The sequence below is a fragment of the Euleptes europaea genome, chromosome 1 (genome assembly GCF_029931775.1).
Source record: "Euleptes europaea isolate rEulEur1 chromosome 1, rEulEur1.hap1, whole genome shotgun sequence".
Classification (NCBI taxonomy): domain Eukaryota; kingdom Metazoa; phylum Chordata; class Lepidosauria; order Squamata; family Sphaerodactylidae; genus Euleptes; species Euleptes europaea.
The window spans coordinates 36,040,923-36,066,307 of record NC_079312.1 but is presented as its reverse complement, the minus strand read 5'-3'; the positions used below and the strand labels follow the sequence as shown (position 1 = coordinate 36,066,307).

At 44.3% G+C, this 25,385-nt stretch overlaps 1 protein-coding gene across 1 annotated transcript; it reads left to right on the top strand.

Annotated features, from left to right (window-relative positions):
* Positions 1 to 1,723: 1,723 nt before the first annotated feature.
* LOC130474968 (cadherin-related family member 3-like) lies at positions 1,724 to 25,060 on the top strand. Its single transcript, XM_056846661.1, has 8 exons — positions 1,724 to 1,758; positions 2,479 to 2,641; positions 4,285 to 4,387; positions 6,579 to 6,677; positions 15,737 to 15,969; positions 20,906 to 21,077; positions 22,161 to 22,405; positions 24,857 to 25,060. The coding sequence occupies exons 1-8, from the start codon at positions 1,724 to 1,726 to the stop codon at positions 25,058 to 25,060; spliced, it is 1,254 nt and encodes a 417-aa protein (XP_056702639.1).
* Positions 25,061 to 25,385: the final 325 nt, after the last annotated feature.

The following is a 25,385-nucleotide window of genomic DNA, read 5'->3' as shown; positions in this document are numbered from 1 at the left end:
CTGCAGGTGGGGGCTGAAGTTCTCCTGGAATAACAACTGATCTCCATACTACAGAGAGTACTTTGGGGGGCACTTTCCCTTGGAGGAAATGGCAGGTTCAAAGGTGGACTCTACTGTGCTGTCCCTTCCCCAAACTCCACCATCCCCTGGATCTGCCCACAAATTCCCAAGCTGGAGTTGTCAATCCCATCAGCAATTCCATGGGGGAGTTTATTCCTGTAATGTTTTCTAGCTTATCTGACTATGTCTTCTTTGATCTACAGAGCAACACTGCCTCCCACATGCCCTTCCCTTTCCCATCCAAAGAGGTTATATCTGAAATTGAAAGGTCAGGTAACAGGGCCTTAGTGTGTCCCTTTCAACTTTTCACTGATTATAAAGGGCCCAAATGCCCAAGACAGAGTGAGGCGGAAAGGGGAGAGAGACAAGTGCAAGAGTCAGGGAGACAGCTCAATGGCTCTGAACGCAGGACACACACTGGGGGATTCTCCATAACCTAATATCCATTTTGCAGCTCATGGTACTTTGAGAATTGCTTCCAGACTAGACGTAGAAGAGGATGGGTTTATCAGTTTCCAGTCCTTCACCATTAAGGCTTGCAACAAAGTCCAGAGGTGTGCAGCCATTCTCGTGATGGCAAATATCCGTGGAATCAATGATAATCTCCCATACTGTGATCCATATGTGTACAGGTGAGCTGGTGAATCCTGGAAAAAAGAAAGAGCACATAGTCCCAAAGAGGCCCCTGGCCAGCTTAGAATGCCCACTGACTTTGCTAAGTCAAACCAGATGCTTTTGTGTGATTCCCACTGGAAACAGACCCCAAGAAACCTAAGCAATGTTTCCTTTTTCAATTGCAATTGTTACTAGATTGTTCACAAGATTTTTCACTGACAGTACAGATAGTGAGAACAGGATCTGGGTTTATTACTTGGTAAAACCATTCTAAATTCACCTCACCTATATATACCTGGCTTGCTGGGGGGTAAAGGGAAGATGACTGGGGAAGGCACTGGCAAACCACCCCGTAAACAAAGTCTGCCTAGAAAATGTCGGGATGTGACATCACCCCATGGGTCAAGAATGACACAGTGCTTGCACAGGGGACCTTTACCTTTATCTATATATCCAGCAATTGGGCTAGGCAGCAGTTTGTCCACATAACATAATTCTCTGCAGTGTACCAAAGGAAATCTCACTATGCAAATTGTTTATCAATGTTAAGGCTCAATGTTCTAGGTTTCTCCTTTCCTATGTTCCCTGTCCTGCGATCTCCAAGTACACCACAGACCCAGATGGGACGCAGTTAGGGTTGCCAACCTCCAGTTATTAGCTGGAAATCTCCTGCTGTTACAACTGATATAGATCAGTTTACCTGGAAAAAATGGCCACTTTGGCAATTGGAATCTATGCATTGAAGTCCCTCCCCTCTCCAAACCCCGCCCTCCTCAGGCTCCACCCCACAAATCTCCAGGTATTTTCCAACCTGGAGCTGGCAACCCTAGACCCAGTAGGAAGGCACAGCCAGGTGGTTAGGTTTTATAGATGCTTATCTTTCCTCATCTCAGGGGCTTGCTATAGTTTTGGGACAAACAGTAGCATTGTGATTGAAGTCCTCCTAAAATGCATGGGTTGGATCCAGCCTACATTTCCTGTCAATGAAACTTTTCTGCCTCCCTCCTTCCATTGGCCACTGATCTCCATGAAATTCTGTTTTGGGGGGATGAGGGACCCTGAGGAGGTTGTGCAGGAAGAAGGGTGAATCAGTGGAAATTGCCAAGTCAGTCTGGCTCCAACCCTATATGTGGAGAGGTCTTCCAGAGAAGCCTCTTTTCTGCTATTGCGCAGAACGATTCATGGTATCTGAAGGAACAGCTCATCACCATTCATAAAGGTAAAGGTCCCCTGTGCAAGCACCAGGTGATTCCTGACCCATGGGGTGATGTCATGTCACATCCCGATGTTTACTAGGCAGACTTTTGTTTATGGGGTGGTTCGTCAGTGCCTTCCCCAGTCATCTTCCCTTTACCCACAGCAAGCTGGGTACTCCTTTTACCAACCTCGGAAGGATGGAAGGCTGAGCCAACCTTGAGCCGGCTACCTGAAACCGACTTCCGTCGGGATCGAACTCAGGTCGTGAGCAGAGCTTGGACTGCAGTACTGCAGCTTACCTCTACGCCACGATTGGTACAGGACTATGAAAAAGGGAACATTGGAGCTCCCATCATGGTTGCACTTTAACTACTGGCCATAATTTTTTTCCAGACAGATGATGGCTGGAGTAAATCACAGGGTGCCTGCTGAAGTTATGTAGTAGGACTCATCATTGGCACTATCAGGGCATCTTGTCAAACTATCTCCTCAAGTGACAGGTGGTCAAGCAGCACTTTCAGGTCTGACTGACATTCATGAAGCATAATGGAGGTTATTGGTAGATACTGGTTTTTCTCGACTTTTCCGTGGCTTCCTTCTTAACAGATATATCAGCAAGGAAACCATTGCCAATAACACCGTTGTTGCTAGTCTAAGGTGCCACGATAAAGACAAGCCTCCTGACCCACTTCATTATGAAGCACACGGTGGACCAGTTGGGGCTGGAATGCTCTTTGAACAAGTTCCAGGTTCTGGAAATATAATTCAAGTGAGTAAATGAAGACATGTAACAAGATCCCAGCAACTATGGAATTGTGAGAAGTAGATTTCTTTGAAAGCCTGCTAGGCTGGATAGATAAGGGATTGTTTAAAAAAGAATGTTGGACCTCAAGGTTCTTCACAGCATCAGTGAGGCTGATTTCTTATGTCCTATAGCAAAACCTGGATTGGCCACTCCTTGTGTGTCCTCAGCAGAGCTGAAGCCAATCCTGAGGTTGGCTCCAGCTAGCATTGCTGCTGGTGAAAAAGGAACAAGGAGCCCCCTTTAAACCACCCAAAAATGCTATGCTGGGAATCATGGGACCTGCATGGATGCAAGTCATCTGGGATGGGGGTAGGGTAGCCAACCTCCAGGCATTAGCTGGAGTTCTCCTGCTATTACAACTGATCTGCAGCCGATAGAGATCAGTTCACCTGGTGAACCAGGCCGCCTTGGCAATTAGACTCTATGGCATGGAAGTCTCTCCCCTCCCCAAACCCCGCCCTTCTCAGACTCTGCCCCAACAACCTCCCACTGGTGGTGAAGAAGGACCTGGCAACCCTAGATGAGGGCTGTGATAAGCTGAGCGAAAAAATGTGGCTGAATCTGATTTGGGGCTTTCAAATGTCCATGTACATTTTAAAATACCTGTTTCATGCCTGCACACTTTACATTTTAAGTATGCACTTATGAGTATATCTAATGCATGTAGTATCCTTGAGTAACACTGCATTCCTAAGGAGAGTTACTCCAGTCTAAACCCATTGAAATGAATGAAGTAACTCTCCTTAGGAATGCGCTGTAAGGATCACTTCACACTTTGTCATTGTGTGTACAATAAACAGGGAGCTGCAGTCAATCTCATCTGTACTCGTTGAATATAAATATTGTGTACTTGTAGGATATCCATGTTTGTGAATACTCATTTGTCATAAATGCTCTTCACCTTTTTAAAGTATGCATTTAAAACATCTTAGGTATGCTTCTAAAAATGTAATGTGAAGTAGAGACACTAATAAAAGCACACTGTTCTTAGGGACCAGCCCAAGCCTTGACAATATCCCCAAAGTTGATATTCAGCTGGACAAGTCTGCTTGGCTCCCAAGTGGGGCATTGCCTCTATGAAAGTTGGCAGGGAGCTAGATGTTGGCTGCGTCACCCTCCCATATCTGCTTCAGAGCCTTTTGAACTGGCCCCCAAAGTGTCCCAGGTAGGGTTGCCAAGTTCCTTTGCTCTACCAGTGGGAGCTTTGTTGGGGGCGTGCCTAGGGGCACGTGATGCACACGCCCTGGAGACGCGCACGCCCTACATGACACACCAACATCACTCCCAGGTTTACATAGAATTTCAGTGGATGTTGCTAGAGCATCTGCGATGCATGGGCTGTGTGCGCGCATGTCACGCACTCCCCCCTCCCCCTGGCTGTCTTTTGCCCGCTGACCCTCAGATGGTTGGCGGACAGGCCAATGGATTGGTGGGCTTTTGCCTGCCCCCACCGGGCAATTGGAAAGCCCAATTCCAGGGATTTACACATACTTGCAACTACATCCCTAAAAAGAGAATGCTTTTTAAAAATTTGAATTATAAATGAGGTACTATATGTTTTTGACATTATGGTATAAATTAATTGACCACTGTTGGTATCTTGCAAGACAACCCGAGATTTGGACTGTGAAGATCCACGTAATCGGGCAGTTGGCAGCACCTATGAAATGACTCTTTCTGTTTTTGATGATGCCAAACCTTCACATACAGGTGAGGCTTTTGAAAAAGTGTTATTTTAAATTAAGAGAATGTTCACCTTTCATCGGCATGTCTCTCAGCTCATTAAGTCTTTTGTGCTGAGTACCTGTCTTGGTTCTAGGTCTCCTTTGACTCACATCTTTAATTAAAAAAACCCAAGGTTGCTGTTTGCTACTTTCAGCCACTTGCTTTCCAGGAAGGTTGGCCAGATAGAGTCAGATATCATTTTCAGATCTCAGCCTCTGTGCAGAAGATAGTGAACAATTGTCCCCTGGATGGCTATCTCTAGCTGTAGGGGAATTGTCTCTGATATTTTAGCGTGAATGACAAAAGGAGATACATAGCAGGCAAAGTAAAATGATTTCTTTAGTGAATCTAAGCAGACCTGCGTCAAGTCCAGTGGGAGCCACTTATGATTCTCTGTTATGCCACGTGTGGCTTTTCTAAGCACTGTTCCCCAATGTGGCACCTGTCCCATGTTCCAGGAAACTGGACAAGGGCATTGTTTGTTATGGCTTGTGGCTGGTAGGTGGTTCCCTTCTTGAAATGCTGGAAGGACTGGAGGGCAGGTAAGATACAAATCTTCCTGAGCTGTGGGCCTTGTTCCAGGGATGGAAGGGCCCATCCTTTCCAACACCTTCTGTGAAACTTCCACATTCTCATCACAGAACCTGTTGGGATGAAAAGAAGGTGACTGCAGAGGAGTGAATCAAACCACCACAGTGGCTGCCACCCAGGAAAAGCGCAAGATGGCCACAGTGGTGGTTAGGATCGAGAACCTCCAGGTGGGGTGTGGAGATCTCCCTGAATTGCAACTGATCCCCAGACTACAGAGATCAATTCCCTTGGAGACAAGGCTGCTTTGGAGGGTGGAGTCTATGGCAGTTTACCCCATGGAGGTCTCTCCCCTCCTCACACCTGCCCTCCCCAGGTTCCACTCCCTCAAATCTCCAGGAACATGCCAACCCTGATTTGGCAACCCTAGTTCTGGTGGTGGTAGTGGTGATTTTACTTCCCTATAGAGTTGCCAGCCTCCAAGTGGTTATAGGATTCAAAAAAATACCTCGTGCTTAATTAACAGAGTTGAAGGAAAAATACAAGCACTGATGGCTACTAAGCAAATCAACTTACACTTTATATATATTTACAATGTATACAACTTGCCAGTTACAAAAACCAATTAAGGTTCCATAGAACAGAATGTAATTAAGTCCCGATAATTATGGAAAACTCCACTGGGTGGATTATCCCAATGCATGCCGAATAAGAGCGTTGCTGGCAGGCATGAAGAGCCACGTGCCGATTCAAAATCCAAAGGCAAAAGAAATTGCAAGCTGATTCCTGGCTGTATTTTGCAAGCCGATTCCGGGCTGTATGTTTATAAAACTAAAAAGTTATATTGATACCAGGGTTGGAGTTGCCCCTTATGGGATATGTATCCCTTGTGTATATTATATCCTGGCCCGAGAAAGGGTTCCGGTAAATTCCTATTTCGCCGAAGCTTTTCCATCAGGCTACGAAAAGGCATGAGATGACTGTTTATCTCGATTGCCAGTGAGCACTGTCACACAGTATTCATTTTGGAAGGCTAATAGCGTTCTTCCTACTCCCCTAACTCCACAGTCAGCTTACTCTCCTCCAGGTAGGGTTGCCAACTGCCAGGTAGTAGTTAACAACTACTCTGCTACCAACTGCCAGGTAGCAGACTTTCTCCTGCTAATTCAACTGAAATCCAGCCGATAGAGATTAATTCACCTGGAGAAAATGGCCACTTCGGCCATTGAACTCTATGGAATTGAAGTCCCTCCCTCCCGAACCCCGTCCTCCTCAGGCTCCGCCCCAAAAACCTCCCACCAGTTGCAAAGAGGGACCTGGCTACCCTACGTCCAGGTACCCTGGCAATCTCACTTTCTCACTTGAGCTACAGCCTGTTACTCATGCTGAGGAGAGAGTGGAAATGCAGCCCGGGAAGGCCTTCCCCTCTCTCCAGATACTCAAGGGCTGGCTAACAGTGTGGGGAGAGACAGCCCTGCATGCTTAAAGGTACTCTGACCACTTAATATTAAATATATAACTATAAATTTTAAATAGGTATATCTTATGGTGTATGTATGTGTGTTGGTGGGGTGGCTTCCATTGTGCCTCCAGTATATATGTTGAATTTGCAGGGTAATGTTTAGAAAACACTTTGTTCTTTCACCAGTAACTGCTACGATAATCGTGGAAGTCACACCTGTCAATGATTTTCAGCCTGCATTTGATAAAAAAAATTATACGTTTGCAGTTCCAGAAACTGCCGGAGGTAGGTCAGCAGTTTTCCCCCACTTGATTATTTATTTAATTCACCTATTTACTGCTTGCCTTTCAAATTCTCAATGGAGATTCTTTTTATATACGTTTATATTTTTGCCAGTGTTTTTTGGTACTTTGACTTTCACTGCTGGCTTTATTGATTCATTCGTATTGTGTATGGATATTGTATGGCTCTTCCATGCATCTTTAAAAAAGTATTTATACATTAAATACATTTCATTAATATGTATAAAATTGATTACTGTATGGAAGAGAAAATGGCTGGTGTGGATTAAAAAAGTAGCACCACAGGGCCACTCACAAAGTTGGGGTTTCTGCTTACTCAGGTCTCAGTGAAAATATGATTTTGTAAATTAACCAAAATAACCTTTCCCCTGGCAAAAAATAACAATCCTGGTGAGGACTAAATAGCCTTCAAAGAGGATGGAATGTTGAAAGCATCCAAGTTCCAGTTAAAATGGAAGGGGAGGGAACAATAAGCCAGGTCACACACCCCCGGAATTTATGAGAGTTTTTGAGGTGTTTGTGGGATTTTCAAAATTGTGCGAGATTACACTCTCCCACAATTCCTGGTGAACTTCCAGGATCTCACTATATCTAATTGAAGTGCCTGGCTGTCTCATAGAGTCCAATGAACAGACAGCAAGGAGGAGGTTAAGGTCAAAAGCAAACAGTTCTTTATTTAGCTAAACACAGAGCTGGGTGAGAACCACAGATAAGGCACAGGGTTACTCACCAAGGAACAAAGGAAGGTCAGCATCATTTATGCATTAGAATGGGGCAGGCCCATAGCTGCTTACAAGCAGATTGATACACAAAAGCACCAATGCACGTTAGATGTCTACTCTGTGTCAATTAGCATAGCCTATAGATATTGCCCGAAGGCGTCACTTAGGAAAGTGCTTGATCTTGTGAGCTAGGAAACAGAAACTACATTCCTAAGGTTAGAGGTAATTCAAAGACAGCTTTCTCTCTACTGGTGAGAGGCAGTACCAGGCACAGTGTATGATTTGTTGGCTCAAAGCCTTTGGATGCCAACTTCCCTAAAGCTTCTATGTGTGTGCATATGAGTACATAGTGTTTTATACCAGCCCTTATATCTGGGCACTACATAATAAATGTAGAGTTGCCAGCTTCCTCTTTGCCACTGGCAGGAGGTTTTTTGGGCAGAGCCTGAGAAGGGCAGGGTTTGGGGAGGGGAGGGACTTCAATGCCATAGAGTCCAATTGCCAAAGTGGCCATTTTCTCCAGGTGAACTGATCTCAATCGGCTGGAGATCAGTTGTAATAGCGGGAGATCTCCAGCTATAACTTGGAGGCTGGCAGCCCTAAATAAAAGAGTGGATGTCCTCCATTGCAATTATGATAAAAAGCAGCAAAACCAGACCACCCACAGACAGAGCAGGGGTTTCTGGATACTTGGGGTCATCCTGGGTTTGCAGGAAAATATGACTTTGTAAATAAATGGTGAAATGGTCCAATGAAGAAAAAAGATGCTCCAGCAAAGTGAAATACTGAGAGAAACTGAGAGTCCCTTACAGGAGAAAAAGGGGAAAGAGGTTAAATTAACCTGTTCAATCCCTTGGGGATTTAGAGAATTCTAGAGGGGAAGATTTGAGTGTGTAAAATTTCCAGTTGCTGCCCAACCCACACACAATTCATTCTCCCTTGGAGAATGCACAGTGTTGATTCGTTGATGGACAAATAATGCCAAATATGCATAAATTATTATTATTATCATTATCATTGGCCTGTTCTTCTTATTGAGACACAAAGCACATTAAAATTATAAAGAACAACTCAATCTCAGCAATGATACTGAATAAACAATATAGTTGGACCAGGATCACAGAGCTGGAAAACAATGCAAACAAACCCTGTTAAGGTGTGACAAGACATAATGTAGAAAATGGATTGGAAAGGTAAAAAATGGAGTAAAGAAAGGTGAATACATACAGTAAATATTGCAATAGACTACAATTATAAAATAATCTGGTATAACGAAACAGAAAATGGCTGAAAAATAAAGAAGTGAGGGTTTTATTTGCTTGAGGGGAAAAGCAAAATTAAAACAGGGATTTCAGGTCAAATTAGCAGGGTGAGAAATCTGAAATCATCCCTATTACTGAAACAAGGTGAAACGATAGGGTTGCCAACCTCCAGGTGCTAGCTGGAAATCTCCTGTTATTATAGCTGATCTCCACCCAATAGAGATCAGTTCCCCTGGAGAAAATGGCCGCTTTGGCAATTAGACTCTATGGCATGGAAGTCCCTCCCCTCCCCAAACTCCGCCCTCCGCAGGCTCCGCCCCAAAATCCTCCCGCTGGTTGTGAAGAGGGACCTGGCAACCCTATGAAACAAGTTAAGGCACTATGAAGAAAGTGCAGATGATAGGATTTCTTTGTTTGCTAGATTCCATCTAAATAAATAAGCCAAGGTTTTTGCTTCTTTGATTTCCTTTTTTAAAAGGCCAGCAGAATAAACTTTTTTTCTGTATTAGTAGAAAATTGTCATGTATGAGGTCTTGGTAACTGTATAATTTGACACAATTATACCAATCTGAAATATTTAAAGTAATTTTCTTTGATGGAGTTTGACATGTACATGGCTCTGATGTTGACGGCAGAAGCAGGGGGGAAACACACACGTACCAAATGAATTTCTTTTAACCGGAAAATCCTTTTTACATAAGAAAAGAAATGGCTTAATCACAAACGAGAAAGCTCAAAGTGTGCTGAAAAATTGCAAGAGACACACAGTACATTGACCGTAGTTTTCAAGCAGTAAACTTGGCAGCTTTTCAGGACCTTTTCTAACGGCTCTATTTTAAACCTGAATTTGAAAAGTGTTCGTGAGCTTTTTATGTTTCACTGAAAGGTTAATTTCATGCCCACAGAACAGTATCAGCTTTCATTTATATTTGACGGAATGTTAAATGTAAAAATTAGAGAGACGCTTAGTTTATGCTTCCACAGCACCAGAAATCCACGGTTACTGTTTTATGCTCTGGTAGTAGTTAGGCAAAGTGATTTTTTGGGTTGGGCAAATGTACCCTATTTCTTTTAATATCTGTTTTAATTTTTTTGTCAACAGTGTAACCTCTCCACTTTCAATGTTGTAGATTACATTATACATTCATGTTTGAAGGTTTTCTGTACACAATGTATACAATATTTATATGTATATAGGGTTGCCATCCTCCAGGTACTAGCTGGCTATCTCCTGGGGTTACAACTGATCTCCAGCCAATAGAGATCAGTTCACCTGGAGCAAATGGCTGCTCTGGAAGGTGGACTGCATGGCATTATACCTCATTGAAGTCCCTCCTCTCCCCAAACTCTGCCTTCCTCAGGCTCCACCCTCAATATCTTCAGGTATTTCCCAACCTGGAATTGGCAACCCTAAATGTATAATGTATATCCTTTATGCATAAAATATATGTATACTTCCGATTTATTGACCCACAAACAATGAAAAATGGGAGAGAACAGAAAACCGTGCAAATTTAAAAAGAAAAACCTTAGAGGTATGATTTGCACGTGGGAAAAGCAAAATCAAACATTGGGTCAAAATGGTAAGGATGAGAAATTTAAAATCATTCCAACTGTTTTCATGTGTTGCAAAACTAGCAAATGATAATGCTTGCAGCACATTTTGCATAATAAAAGACAGTATGGAGCCAAAGTGGAAGCCACATTTGGTGGAACCTTTAGTCTTCCACTAAAAGTCCCCTATTTGCTTTGGGGATCTTTTTGGCTGGGCGTGAAAGGACAAATACGATCACCTTTCTGAAAACGAGAGTAGCCATTTTAAAAGAGGGGTTAACAAACGCGACTCTCTCTCAGCAAGTGGTCCACAAGCAGCCCCCCCATCACAAGAAGCCCATTCCATTTTCAGAGGCAATAACTCTCTGAATACTAGTACTGAAAGGGAAGCTTGGAACTTTATTCCTTTTTTGTAGGCCTTCCAGGGGCATCTGTTTGGTTACTGTGTGAAAAAGGGCGCCAGGCTAAGTGGGCCACTCTTCAGAGCTTAGCAATCAATAGCTATGGTGTGAGGGTTGCCAAGCCCAGATTGGCAACCAGCAGGAAACTGAGAGGGGACATGGGGAGGTGGCCATCAGTGATGGCATGATGTCACTTCTGGGGAAAACCTGGAAATGATATCACACCTCTCTAGGAATGGCTGGGAACTTTTTTCCAGAAGTGATGTTAGTCCTCTCTAGGAATAATTGAAAACTCGATGGTTTTACCATAGCGTTTCCTGTGATTCTGCCACTTCTGGGTTTTTCTCGGAAGTGACATCATGCCATTGGCCTGACAGCCAGTTTTTTCTTCTGCTGCTGCTGCCACTCAGAGCATTAGCAGGAAATGAGAAGTGGGGGCGGGGAGTCCCCTACCGCTGCTGGAGGACTGGCAACCCTAATGGCTTGCAATGGGAAAATGGCATTGTAAGTAACACATACGGAACACCTACAACAATGGAGCAGATAGTCCCATCATGACAATATATGAAAAGAAAAAGAAGCAAAAATGGGCAAACATGTACGTCTCTCCTACAGAATTCAGCTGCATCTGTATTAGTTAGGTGCATTTGTCATTAAGACATTCTGTGATCTGAGACCAAGCTCAGAAGGACAACTAGCAAAGAACAAGGTGCACCTTTAGAGTTTCCTATGGATAAAGATGAAATTGAAGAAGAATTTAATGGTCAACTAAGCTAGATCTTCATGCTAATAGCCATCAATGCAACTTAAACCACACACTCATTATGAGGTAATTAGTGAGCAGTTTGTAGGAGTCTCCCCTTTTTTACTACTAAATAGAGGGAACTAGAAATCAGCATTACAAAGCCAGCACAGAAGAATTACTAGGCTCATTTTCTGAGCACTCAGCTCTCACTGCTGGAACCAGAGAGGCACTATTAAATTAATTCCAAACAAATTACTCTGCAAATTAGCCTTCAGAAAATACAAGTGGGAGGACCCATGAGGACTTTCTCAGGACATCTCATTACCTCCCCACTATTTCCTCTTTCCCTTCTCTAAAAGCCCTCACGCCCTCTCTCCTTTTCCTCCTTCCTTCTCTCTTTCCCGCTCACAAAGCAACCTACCTTTATCTGCCCCACTTGTCTTCAGCTTCCCCTCCTTCACTCCCCCTGGCAAACTCTGGCTGGGCCCAGTTACTTGGTGGGGAACCCACAAGGACTTGTGTGGGGCACCCCACTTACTCCTGTACCTACCTTTCCACACTATTTCTCTTTCCCTCCTCCTGCAAAGCTCCATATCCCCAACTTTCCCTGTTTCCTTCTCTTCTTCCCACCCACTTACCAACCTACCTTTTATTTGCCCTCCATTCAGCTATATTTACTATTTATTTACTTCAGTTATTGAGTCACACCTTTTCCACTCATCAGAGTGCCTACTACCCTCTGCAACCTCTCTCCCACAGGTTCAGGGTTATAGGTAGGACTGGCAGTCACATGCTCGGCTCTTGTGGCCCTTTCTGACATGCCCAGGGGAATGCTGATCACCACTTTGGCGTCAGATTGGCCAGAGATCCTGGAGGTTTTTTTGCATTCCTCTTGGCATAGAGCAGAGGTCACTGGGGGAGTGAGGGGAAAGATATTTGTGAATTTTCTGTGTTGTGCATGGGGCTGGACTAGAGGTCCCATCCTTGAGGCCCCTTCCAGCTCTATGTTTCTATGCTTCTATGTCTACCCAGTCCCCTTTAATAACTGCCCCTCACTCAAACACTGAATAGAGTTGTTGGGGTTGGGGGCTGAAATGCAGTTCCATTCACACACTGTCACTATTTATTCATATCCTAATATAAATATAGACTGAGATCTTAGCTTGTGTGTGTGATTTGAAATTAAATCAAAACAGTTTCCGTCTTGACATTAGGAAGAATTTTCTAACAGAGCGGTTCCTCAGTGGAACAGGCTTCCTCGGGAGGTGGTAAGCTCTCCTTCCCTGGAGGTTTTTAAGAAGAGGTTAGATGGCCATTTGCCAGCAATGCTGATTCTGTGACCTTAGGCAGATGATGAGAGGGAGGGCAACTTGGCCATCTTGTGGTCACTGGGGGTGTACGGGGGGGAGGTAGTTGGGAATGTCCTGCATTGTGCAGGGGGCTGGACCAGATGACCCTGGTGGTCCCTTCCAACTCTATAATTCTATGATTCTATGAAAGTGTGTCCTGCTCCTGCTGGAGCACTAAATCAAGAGCAGTGTAGACACACACCAGGCTTTGGCAAGGAGCTTGTCCAGTAAAGAGCAGAATCACATTGCACATCCAAGCAGTTTGATCAGTTTATCACGGCAGCAAATTCCAAAAGGGTAATTAGAGGATCCAGAGTCAAGGCACAGTCCAAGTTAATGAGGAGGAGGAGGCAGATACAGTCAGTCACAGGAACAACAGTTAATAGACAGAAAACACCATGAACAGCGGCAGATTGTTTCCCATTGCTTCCATACCAGCCTGCCTCTCAGCTGTTCCTAATAACCCACCGCCAGTCCTTCACTTCTGCTGAGTCATTCTACCACAGGGGCAAACTATTATAGCACACCAAATTACTTAACATCTCCCTAGTCCGGATCCTGCAAAGACTCATAGGCTTAGCTGGAACTGAATGCCGCTGAACTACCAATCAGACACTCTGGTGCTTGGCCTGTACGTTCCTCCTAACCCAGCTTCTCTGGTGTTCTGAGGTGATGACCGAGGTGAAGATACCTGTTGCCCTCTTTCAGACCCAAGGGCTGTGACAGTGGTAAACTAGCCTTGGGCTGTAGATCTCCTTCCAAACTTGGTCCCAACTCAACCACCTCCTCCTCATCCAAGGAGGCTTATGCATTCCCCAACTCCCCAACATCTGGGTGCCCCACAACAGTGGGTCTCCTTTCCTGAGACAACCAGACCTTGCAATCAAACAAACAAGGAGTTAACTTTTATTTATGGTTTGAAGAAAGACAGGTAGAGGTTACAATGCTTCTTTTCAAGTGAACCTTGAATTGTTTCCCTTTCCAGCATTTGGCACCTCTTTTCAGTCAGCTTTAAGCTGCTCTTCTCCTCAGTTTCATTCAGCCAGACACTCTTTCAACTCCCCAACTACTGTCTCTAGCTCCCTTAACTCCTGTTTGCAACTGTCCTTCTCACTAACACTTTGTCAGCTCCCATTGGCTATTCTTAGGGAGAACGTAATCCATCGGTCACAGTTATACTCCACCTTTATCCACAGTGGAGACTCAAAGCAGCTTACTTCATTCTCATCTCCTACATTTTATTCTCACAACCACCCTATGAGGTAGATTTGGCTGATGATGTGTGACTGGCCCAAAGTCCCACTACACATACTGGCTTTTGTGGGTTGGCTGCTGTTGAACACTAGCAAGCAGCTGGTCCTGGGTGAGTCATGCATGTTGTATAGTATTGAGTTGCTTAGTGATTTCTGCCAGGCCTGGCCCATGTGAGTCTTCCCTCAAAGGCCAAAATGAGCCTGGAAAGGACCCTGCCCCAACCTTTTATGGACTGAAACCAAGACTTGAAGGCTGGCAATACTGTTGTGGTTGCCTAGCAATGCCAACAGTGGCCACAGAAGAGGGCATTCATCCTGATTCTATAATTTTGGGGAGTTTTATCCTCCTCTCCCATGTATTTTTCTTTAGATTTCAGGGTTTTCTGCAAATCTGGGGCTTTTTTCAGGCTTGTAGAAAGATCTGTCATATCTATTCATGGCTCCAGTCTCTCAATTTAAGTATCCACAGATGGGCTCATGTTAGGGTTGCCAGGTTCCTCTTTGCCACTGGTGGGAGGTTTTTGGGGTGGAGCCTGAGGGGGGTTGGGTTTGGGGAGGGGAGGGACTTCAATGCCATAGAGTCCAATTGCCAAAGCAGCCATTTTCTCCAGGTAAACTGATCTCTCTTGGCTGGAGATCAGTTATAATAGCAGGAGATCTCCAGCTAGTACCTGGAGGTTGGCAACCCTAGCTCATGTTGAGAATTGGATATATTGAAAAGCGAGGGACCCACTAAGACATGCAGGAAGTATTTCATCCCCTGAATATTTCCTTTTTCCCTTCACTGAAAGTTGCCATATCCTTTCCCTTTTTTCTGCTTCTTTGTCTCCTCCCCACCACCAGCCAACCTACCTTTATCTGCCCCCCTGTTTTCAGCTTTGTTCCCTCCCCCTAGCAGCCACAAAAACTCTGGCAAACTTGTTCAGTGCTCGCTGCTAGGCCCAGCTGTGTTCTGGGGTACCTGCAAAGACTTGTTGGGGTAATCTCACTTTACCATGTATCCCATCAGTCATCCTGGCAGGCCCCATAACCTTTCCCTGCTTCCTTCTCTCCTTCCCACCTACCATCCAACCTACCTTTTATCTGCTCCCATATTCAACTATGTCTATTATTTATTTGCTTCATTTATGCCCCTGCATTCTCCACAATGGGGAGGGGACTCGACACAACTTACATAAGTCTCCTTGCCTCCATTTTACAACCCCCGAGGTAGGTTGGGCTATTAGTGTATGTGACTGGACCATAGTCACCCATTTTGCTTGCACAGCAGAGTGGGGATTTAAACCTGGATCTCCCAGATCCTAGTCTAAAACTCCATTTGGCTTTTATGGTGGTAGCAAGCAGCCAGGCCTGGGTGAGTCATGCAAGTCATGTGGTAGGAAATTGCCTGCTGGTTGCTGGTTGGCCTGACCCCAATGAGTTCTCCCTCAAAGGCTAAAACTGCCTGCTTTTTCATGGCATCCTCATGCTTTTTCCTGACACAAACCAAGGCTTGAATATTGTTGTGGTTGCTTAGCAACAGCCACTGAGGGCATCTTTTTCACAAAGCTACAGGAGTTCTTTTTGTCATTTTGGAGGGTATTAACCCCCCACCTTAAAAAAAAAAAGGATTTCAGGTTCTTCTGCAAACCTGGGGCTTTTTTCAGGTTTGTCAAAAGATCTGACTTGTCTGTTCATGGCTCCAATCTCCAGATTTAAGTTTCCACAGATTTTGCCTCACTGAGAATTTGATATATTGATTACTCTCTTCTTACAGAGAATCATAATGTTGGAAAAGTAACTGCCACAGACAAAGATTACCCCTCAAACTGTCTGACCTACAGAATAGTCAGAGGAGATGTCAATCCTGCAGAAATATTCTGGTTGGATCCAGTGTCTGGCATGATAAAACTGATAAGGCAACCAGACTATGAGTCTATACCACAATACAAACTGACCATTGAAGCTGTTGACTGTGACCCAGTTAATCCTAAAAGTGCTTCTACTATGGTAAGTCAAAGATAAGTTCATTAAGAAACTGAAAACTAGTTTTGTGACCTAGCTCTGCAAAGAGTTACCATGGCCCCGCAAACAAAGATGCCTGCTTGGCCACTCCTCCTAACAATCAGACCCCACCCAAACATATTGCAAAAGTCACATATTGCTGAACTCCATGGGCCTCAGAATTTTGTTTCCCTAATCCATTTCTCTGGCTGGCCCTGATCTGACCAGTTCCTTTAACATACTCTTACATAGTGAATTTATAGTGGCTATATGAGTATACAATACAGTAAATTGGGCTGGTCAAAGGCAAACCAAGTTGTTCTCTGATGTGCAAATACTTAAGAACTGCTATTTGCAACACCATCTAGATGACCCCCCAAATGTACCAGATGGAATCCAACTTTTCCTTTCATTGGAATTTGTTTCTTCAGAATCGTATTTTCAAATTAAGCAAATGTACAGATCAAAGAGCCCAGAATAACAATTTTGTGATTATGTATGTATGTATTTAAACATTTATTTAAAGCATTTCTACATAGTTTTTCCTCCCAATTCAGCGTGTGGGTGGGGCGCGGCAGGAAGATGGGTGACTAAGATGGGTATCGAAATCAGATAGCCAGCCAAGAATTGATGCATCTGAAGAAAATAAGAGAAGAGAGAAAGTCACAAGATGGGTGAAGAAGAATATCAGGAGTACTGCAGATGGTACATGGGGTTATTGCTCCCTCCCCCCATAACAGGTAGTCGTTCTGTGATGTGACAGAATATTTTCTTCCATTTCTATACTCTCATTCTACATCATCAGCCGCAGTGAGGGCAAGAAAATGTATGACATCGTGACATGACATCACAGGGTCAGCATAGGGGAATGGAAGGCGGTCTAAAAAGATGCAGGAAGTGAAGCAGTAAAAAACCCCACAGATGAATCTTTTGAGGGAATTTAAATGAACGTGAGATTCCTAGATCTGAGAATTGCAAAGGTTCACTGTAGTCTTGGCTTGGCATCATGCAAAACAGAATAATGACATTGCACTTTCTCTTTCTAAAATTCTTCAACAATCTTGCCTTAAATGGAGTGTCCATCTAAGGTTGTCAGGTCCCTCTTTGCCACCAGTGGGAGATTTTTAGGGTGGAGCCTGAGGAGGGCGGGGTTTGTGGAGGAGAGGGATTTCAATGCCATAGAGTCCACCTTCCATAGCATTCATTTTCTCCAGGGGAACTGATCTCTATTGGCTGGAGATCAGTTGAAATAGCAGGAGATCTCCAGCTAGTACCTGGAGGTTGGCTACCCTGTGTCCATCTAAAGAAGATGAGACGCCACCATTCAAGGACAGCACTGTGGCAGTTTTAAGCATAAAGATGGGCTAGAGGAATTCTGAGAACATTGTTGCCACCAAAGTACTGCATGCTGGCCAATGTGGGATTTAGACATAAAAACAAGAATGGCCGAACCATCTAAGACCTTCTTTTCATCCTTTCCAGCAAGGCATGGCTTTAGAACTCAACGTCTTCTTTCATCTGGTAGCTCATACTCCTTACAGCTGCACTGCAACCCTATGTGGAGTTACTCCACACTAAGCTCATTGATTTTAGTGAGTTCATAATGGACTAACTCTGCTCATGGCTGCAATGTTAGCATGTGAATTCTAAGCCGCAGCTGGGCCTTCCTGGTGCTGCCGGCTGCTGCCTCAAGTCAGATGCGCCACAAGCCATTGTAAAGCTCATCTGGTATTTTCAGCTTTGTGCATGTCTAAAGGAGGAGGGTTGTTTGTTCTCAGCTGCTGGGAACACTATAATTGATACTTGCAGGCATAGGTTACTATCACGTAGAAAGTACATATATCAATTGAAAGGTACCCCCAGCTCTGAGTGGTGGTGGGAGAAAGAATAATAAAGTATTATTACAAGGTCCTGCAGCTCAAGATACTTTGAAATAGGAGAGCCAGTGTGGTGTAGTGGTTAAGAGTGTCGGACTAGTATCAGGATGACCCAGGTTCAAATCCCCACTCGTGCCATGGAAGCTTGCTGGGTGACCTTGGGCCAGTCATAATAGCTCAGCCTAACCCATCTTGCAAGGTTGTAGTGAGGATAAAATGGAGGAGAGGAGAATGATGTAAGCTGCTTTGGGTCCCCACTGGGGAGAAAAGCAGGGCAGAAATGAATGAAATAAGAATTAATAACAAATGGTCTGAACAAGAAGCTTGGAGAAACCTGGCAGTAACTAAACATGCATATCCTTTAATAACATCAAGGGAGCAGGTCAGTACTTTTGGAGCAGAATTCGTTCGATATGCATTCTTTCCTTGCTATGTTTCTGTTTCAGGTGATCTCATTTCCGAATCCTAATAGTAAACCTATTGTTACGTTATTACCCCATTTGCCTCTGTATTTGAATCCTCTGAACCGATTAACACACTTACGTGTTCTGTTATGCTGTACGTTACTGCTGAACAGATGTTTTCGGTGCAACTCCCTGTTCTTATGGCTGAACACTAATGTATGCAACATCTTCCTGAAAGCGAGTTACTCCCTTTCCCCAAAAGCTCACACAGCCTGAATGCAAAGGCTGAACATACCCAGCCTGTAAAATAAACACCATGCTTCTGCGTCTTGAGTCTCATAATTCATTGAGAGTTTTCCTTGCTATAGCTGTCAGCTTGCCCACAAATACCTGTTAGGAAGTGCAGACTGTGTTAGCTCACTATTTAACCCATGGAGACTCATTAAACCGCTCGGATTGGGTTACACAGGGCTCCCATGTCAGAGAACAGAGTTTCAAGCTGACTTCGGCTCCACAACCTTTCATTTTATGTATTAAACATTGAGGTAGCCCTGGTCCATGAAGGTGTTAATAGTCAGAACCTGCAACTTGTTGTGGACTTTCAAATGAGACTGTCTTCTTACATGAGTAGATGAAGAAAAGGTTTGGGTACCTTCTGTTTGCAAATAACTAGACAATCCCATCACATTTTATCCCAAGCTGGAGATCTCCTGCTATTACAACTGATCTCCAGCTGATAGAGATTAGTTCCCCTGGAGCAAATGGCCGCTTTAACAGTTGGGCTGTATGGCATTGAAGTCCCTCCCCTCCCCAAACCCCGCTTTCCTCAGGCTCCACCCCTAAAACCTCCCACTGGTGGCAAAGAGGGACCTGGCAACCCTAATTTCCCCTCATTTTATGTTTACAACCACCCTGAGAAGCAGGTTAGGCTGAGAAAGAGAGACTGGCCCAACATCACCAAATGTGCTTCATGACTGAATGGGTTTATTCCTAAACCTCACCAATCCTACTCCAACGCTATAACTGAGATGCCGCATAAACCCTTATCGGTATCATACCTGTGCAGAAAGGGTCTTTGAGATGTATTAAGACAACTTTCTCACAAGGAAGAAGGCTGCTGACTTTAAAAAAATCCATAAAAATTGGATTTAACAAAGGCTCTGGTTTTTTGATTTACGGTGCAATCCTATGCAGAATTACTCCAGTCAAAGCCCATTGAAATGAATGGGCTTAGACTGGAGTAACTCTCTTGAGGATTGCACTTAGGTAATTAAATTCTTGAAAAAAAATTATACACCTTGCTTTCAAGCTCTTCTGTGAGATAAGCCCACTGTGTTTCAGATAAGAAACCATTAGTCATTTCTGAGGCAAGTAACCTTTATGTTTAGTCTGGTATTTTGAACTTCTTGTTGTTTTGTTCTTTTCCATGTACATTCACGTAGTTTACATAGTGGATTTTTCCTGGGTTTGTTTTTAAGATAGTTGTGATAATTCCCCACAAGGCATTGGGGTGTTAAAACTCCCCAGAATAACAGATGCAATGCCTGTAGCTTTAAGAAAAGAATGCCCACTGAAGTGGCTGTTAGGGGTTACTAGACAACCACAACAATATTGCCAAGCCTTCCAAGCCTTGGTTTCTGGGACCAGGAGTGGGCTGGAAGGGTGAAACAGCTCTGGAAAAGGTCACACACCTGATAGATGACTCACTGGGGACAGGTGTGGCAGCAACTACTGGCTACCCACACAACTTGGTCTGGCCCAGCTTGGCAGCCACTGCACAAATCAACCTGGCCTATATAGCAGCAGCCATTGCACTACTGGGCCTGGCCACCGTGAAGCCGCCAGACTTTTCTCAGGGAAAGACTGTCATGGGTAGGGAAGGAAGGAAAGCTGAAGACCCAAGGGCAGATAAAGGTAGGTTGGATGGTGGGTCAAAGGAGAAAAAGAAGCAGGAAAAGATGGGAGGCTGTAGGCAGAAAAAGGTAGGCTGGATTGTGGGTCAAAGGAGAAAAAGAAGCAGGAAAAGATGGGAGGCTGTAGGAGCTGCCAGGGAAGGGGAAGAGGAATAGTGGTGATATAAGGTGAAATGAATGCCTCCCAGCAAGTCTTGCTGGTCCCCCACTTGTCTAATTCTGAACATGGCCAGAAATGCAGATCATTAAATCCACAGATTAAGGCCATGTACAGAGAAGGGAGGTCTTTCTACAAACCTGGCTGGCCCTGGTTATAATCCCAGTAAGGGGGAAACTGCTTAACCCTTGCATCTTCACAACATTGCAAACCAGACCCCCCACTCACACACTGTTATCAATCTTTTTCTTCCTTTAAAAACAGGAACCTGCTTTTCCCCCTCTAAAGCACTACACAGGGAATTGGGTTGTGGTTTGCAACACTGTACAGGCATGAGGCAGTTAAACCCCTCCATATGTCTTTCATCCAGATTAGGCCCTTACATGGCTGTAATGAAACTTAAAAGATTCTGGGACGACCCAATCATGACGTCACCATCTCATCTGTTTTGAGCCCTCCTTAGGTGTCCTCTGTGGTTTCCTATCTAGGTACCATTTAAAACCAGATCCTCTTAGCATCAGCAGTTGAACCCTGTCCTCTGCCTTCAGATCCTTTCCCTATGATACTCTTGGTTTGTGTGTTCCTGCACAGGTCATAGTAAATATCAAAGAAGAGAATGATGAAGCCCCTGACTGCACACCGTATACCTACAGAGCAACAGTACTTGACAACATACCAACGGGGACAAACATCAACAGCTTTAGGCTGAGCTGCCAAGACAGAGATTCCATTGACTCTGCAATGCGGTTTGAGATTGTCTCTGGTAAAGTTCTAGAACTACAGGTCGAGGATCCCTTATCCGGAAATCCAAAATCTGTAACGCTCCAAAAACCAAAACTCTCCTCTCCTGGCCTCACCCCGACAGAGAGCTCTCCTGGGCCCAAGAAGACTTACCGCTCCCCCAACTCCAGCCCTGCCACTCCCAAGCCTACTCGGCATGTCTTGACCCTCACTCTAGCTCTCCCTGCTCTCCTGCTCCCAAGTGTAGATTCTGCCACTGAAGAGGCTGGCCCCCACCCTCTCTCCACGTCTGGGCCGTCTGGTGCCTCACCCGATGTGGGAGGGGCGCCCCCACGCATCTGTAGCTGCTGCCTCCAGGGCCCAGCCACCCTCTGGCATTCAGGCTGGCTCCCAGGCTGTCTTTGGTGAGGTGCGGTCAGTTGCTCCTCCTCCTGGCTCTGGGAGCTGTGACTCGGCTGACGCCGCACCCGGCCTCTCTTTGGTTGGGCCCTTTCTCCGGCCCCTGGCCACTTCTGTGGGCGATGGTGCTGGCCGCTGTTGTGCCTCCTCTCGTCGTCACGGGCCTGCTGACCTCCTTCTCCAGATCTTCTCTGGACCCCAGCAGGTTGTTTGCCGGGGGGGTGGGGAGTCTGGGGAGAGCATCATCGGTCACACGGGGAACTGTCACAGAAACAGGTGTGGCTAAAGGAGATATTCCAAAATCTGGGGAAAAAAAAACCTTATCCGAAATGCTTCTGGTCCCAAGCATTTTGGATATGGGATACTCAACCTGTATTGATTGTTGATCTTTCTAGCTATATACTTAGCAACAAATCTGAATGCAACATTATCCTAATATAAGCATTTTTACCTGTCCTTGTGATTTTTTTTTAAAAAAGAACTCGATCATTTGTATTTTAGTTTCATAATCTCTCTTTTACAAATGTGCATCTTCTATGGACATTCACACAACTTTAAACGTTAGAGTTTTTTTAAATACTTGCATTTGTTTTATGTGTTACAGTGAATGTTTTGTTTGGTGCAGCCCTCTTTTGTTTGTAAATACATTCCCAAGAAAATAGAATTTGGAGAGCATTCTGACCTCTCTTTCTCTCTTGCCCCAAAGGAAATAGAGCTAACCATTTTGGTTTGGACCCAACTCGAGGGTCCAACTCTCCTAAACTGATTGTGAAAAACCCTTTTGCCTTGGAAGGGGAAATGGACTTCCAGCCCCAGTACCATCTTGTGGTTCACATTACCGATGACAACTTGTACAATAACACCGTTTCCAAACCTAGGACGGGAACAGTACTTATTGATATTTCTGTGATTCGAACAAACACACCACCTCCAACAACAACTCCTTTTGATGTAAGTCATACTGATCCTGCAGGCAAAACGAACCAACGTCTTGTGGGGAAACAACCTTTTAAACTAACAGTGAATGACTTGTGGTCCTGGCTAACTCAACCTTCATTAAAAAGCAAAGTAAATTACCAGATCTTCTAATGCAAGCAACACAGGTGATAGCAAATAAAACTCTGACAACAATGTATCAAGAAAAGCGTACAAATTCATTAATCTATTTCTGACAAGCCCTGTTCACAGGTTACACTGAACACATAAACAATCTGTGTGCAGTGTGCACTTGATGTTTGCTATATACGTGTGTTGACTAATGCTCATGTTATATTAAATGCACGTGGAAGAAGAAGAAGTAGAGTTGGTTTTTATATGCCGACTTTCTCTACCACTTAAGGGAGACTCAACCCGGCTTACAATCACCTTTCCTTCCCCTCCCCACAACAGACACTTTGTGAGGTAGATGGGGCTGAGAGAGCTGTAACAGAGCTGTAACTTGCCGAAGGTCACCCAGCTGGCTTCGTGTGTAGGAGTGGGGAAACAAATCCAGTTCACCAGATTAGCTTTTACCACTCATGTGGAGGAGTGGGGAATCAAACCCGGTTCTCCAGATTAGAGTCCACCGCTCCAAACCACCGCTCTTATCCACTATACCACGCTGGCTGCCTTACAGCTGTATGTGTGAATCAAACCCACATTTCTCCAGGTGCTGGTCCCGTTTTGTTCGTAATGTGTACATGCATTGACTCTCTCCTACAGATGTACGCTGATACACGCAGGATGTATATGTGTCCTCTGTAACCTGATCGGGGCTTCATTGCTAAATGCTTCCCGGCTCTACTGTAAAAGTTAGCAAACTTTAGAAAGTGCCAAGCGGCCAACTCTTCGTTGAGTCATATGAGTATTACTCATAGATGAATCACACTAACGCATGACAATATGGCAGCCCTGCTTAGATGGTGCTTTAGTGGCGTAGTTCACTGCCTCACTCTCTAGCTCCAGCATGCTTTCCTTCCATCCCGAGAGCATGCTATTTCCGTCCTGTTTGGCACAAGTTTGTTTTAAGGATAACGAGGCTGACTCCTTCCGTCAAGAGGATCCCTACTGGCACTCGCTGGTGTTACGTCTCTCTCAGAGCGACTCCTCTCTCTTATTAAGCGTAGAAATCAGGAGGCTGGTCAGAGCCACTCAATATCCAGGCTGTCAGTCGCATGGGGCTTTGTTCCAGGGATGCAAAGGAAAGCCAGCAGCAAGACAGCTTATATTAGAATTGGGTAATGGGGAAGCTTTTGCAGTCATCCTCAGTTGGCCAGCCAAGTTTCACAGAAAGACAAATTTGAATCTCCCCCGTTTGTTGGTTTGTTTGCTTGCCAACTTGAGAATAAGGCTTAACATGTGGCTTAATTGGTCAGAAGCAGAATGTATAAATGCTAGGAGAGGACGAGCTGTGAAATGGCCAATTTGGATTGTGGTCGAAGTGGCAGGTTAATAGGGTTAGAACAAGAAAAAAAGGAGGGGAATAAAACCCAACCTAAAAACAGAAGCTGGGTACCCAAGGTTGGGTGAAAAGAAAATATATAAAAGTCTGTGTATAAATACTGAAAGTATAATTTATTGGAAGCGCTATGTAAAAGTTAAAATTATTTAAAAGCTATGTGTGCAGTAAAAAACTGCTTTACTAGGCTGATACCTGCACACATAGTATATGAGAGATATATACTAACCAGACAACATATACACATGCCTGGTTGGGTTTGAACTGTTTGTATTTATTAATGTATTTCTGTAAATGTGTGCAGGCTTAACTAGGGTTTTAATTACCCACTGATGAAGGCCCCATAGGCTGAAATGCGTTTGGTATGTGGTTACAGTTATCAACCTCAGGAAATGATCATTTCTGTATTCTCTGGTATCTACCAAAGACCATAGTTTTAGTTTTTGAATCATTAATTAATGGAAAGATGAAATTGAGAATATTAAGTCCTCCACAAGTAGTCTTGCCTCTCAAAGTTTCTGTTTTATCCTGACAGGTTCATGTATACTTAGGTTTGAACTGTAATACTATTTTTTTACTTAACATATACCTTGCCTTTCTCTACAGTGGGGATTATTCATTCTATCTCTGATCTTAGGTTTGAGTATAGGTTTGGATACACTGACATAAAGTGTATTGGTGGACATTTAATTAAGAAATGTGAATCTGCTGGGCTACTTTATCTTAGCATAGCATTCTTGATAGGAATACCTCTATTTAAAAACCAATCTGTGATTCTGGAGTTCTAAATAGGTTCTTATCTTCAAACAATTTCTTTTAGTGGTTCATGTAAAATCACTCTCCCACTACAATCCTATAGTTATTAATTTGTCATTGAAGTGAACTTGCGTCAGCTTGGGTTTTACCTGCTATAGGAGCATATCATAAAAACTTTATGTTGTTTCTTTCTCTCTTTGCATATGTAGAAAAAGAAAGGCCTAACGATTGTATATACTTCAGTCAACACTTACAGTTCCGCTGACTGGTATATCCCGTTCATCTTCACGCTGGTGGCAATTCTGTCTATAGGGTTGATAACTTGCTGGTGTTATCTGCTTTGGAGATACGTGCGTTGCAAGAATCTTTGTCTCAAATGGAAAGCCCAAGATCCCAGAACAATCAAAGGGTAAGAAACGTGGACTCAGTGCAGGAACAGGTTGGCAAAGTCTTGGTGGGCCCATGTGTGGCCCCCCTTCCTTGGCCTGGTCTAGATGAGAAGTAGAAGGGTGGTGCCTGTCTTAGGCAAGCTGCTCACAAACTAGGGAAGGCAACGCCTAACCAGGGCAAGCTGCTTGTGGCTTATGAAGAAGAAGAAATAGAGTTGGTTTTTATATGCTAACTTTCTCTACCACTTAAGAGAGAAGCAAACTGGCTTACAATCACCTTCCTTTCCACTCCCTACAACAGATACCCTGTGAGTAGGGTTGCCAAGTCCCTCTTTGCCACTGGCGGGAG

Bases quoted from the DNA above. Each gene is read 5' to 3' on its own strand.
- LOC130474968 (XM_056846661.1), top strand. From the start codon at position 1,724: ATGAGGGACCCTGAGGAGGTTGTGCAGGAAGAAGG. The intron at 1,759-2,478 runs GTGAATCAGTGG...CCTTCTTAACAG, and splicing joins GAGGTTGTGCAGGAAGAAGG to ATATATCAGCAAGGAAACCA. The intron at 4,388-6,578 runs GTGAGGCTTTTG...TTCTTTCACCAG, and splicing joins TGCCAAACCTTCACATACAG to TAACTGCTACGATAATCGTG.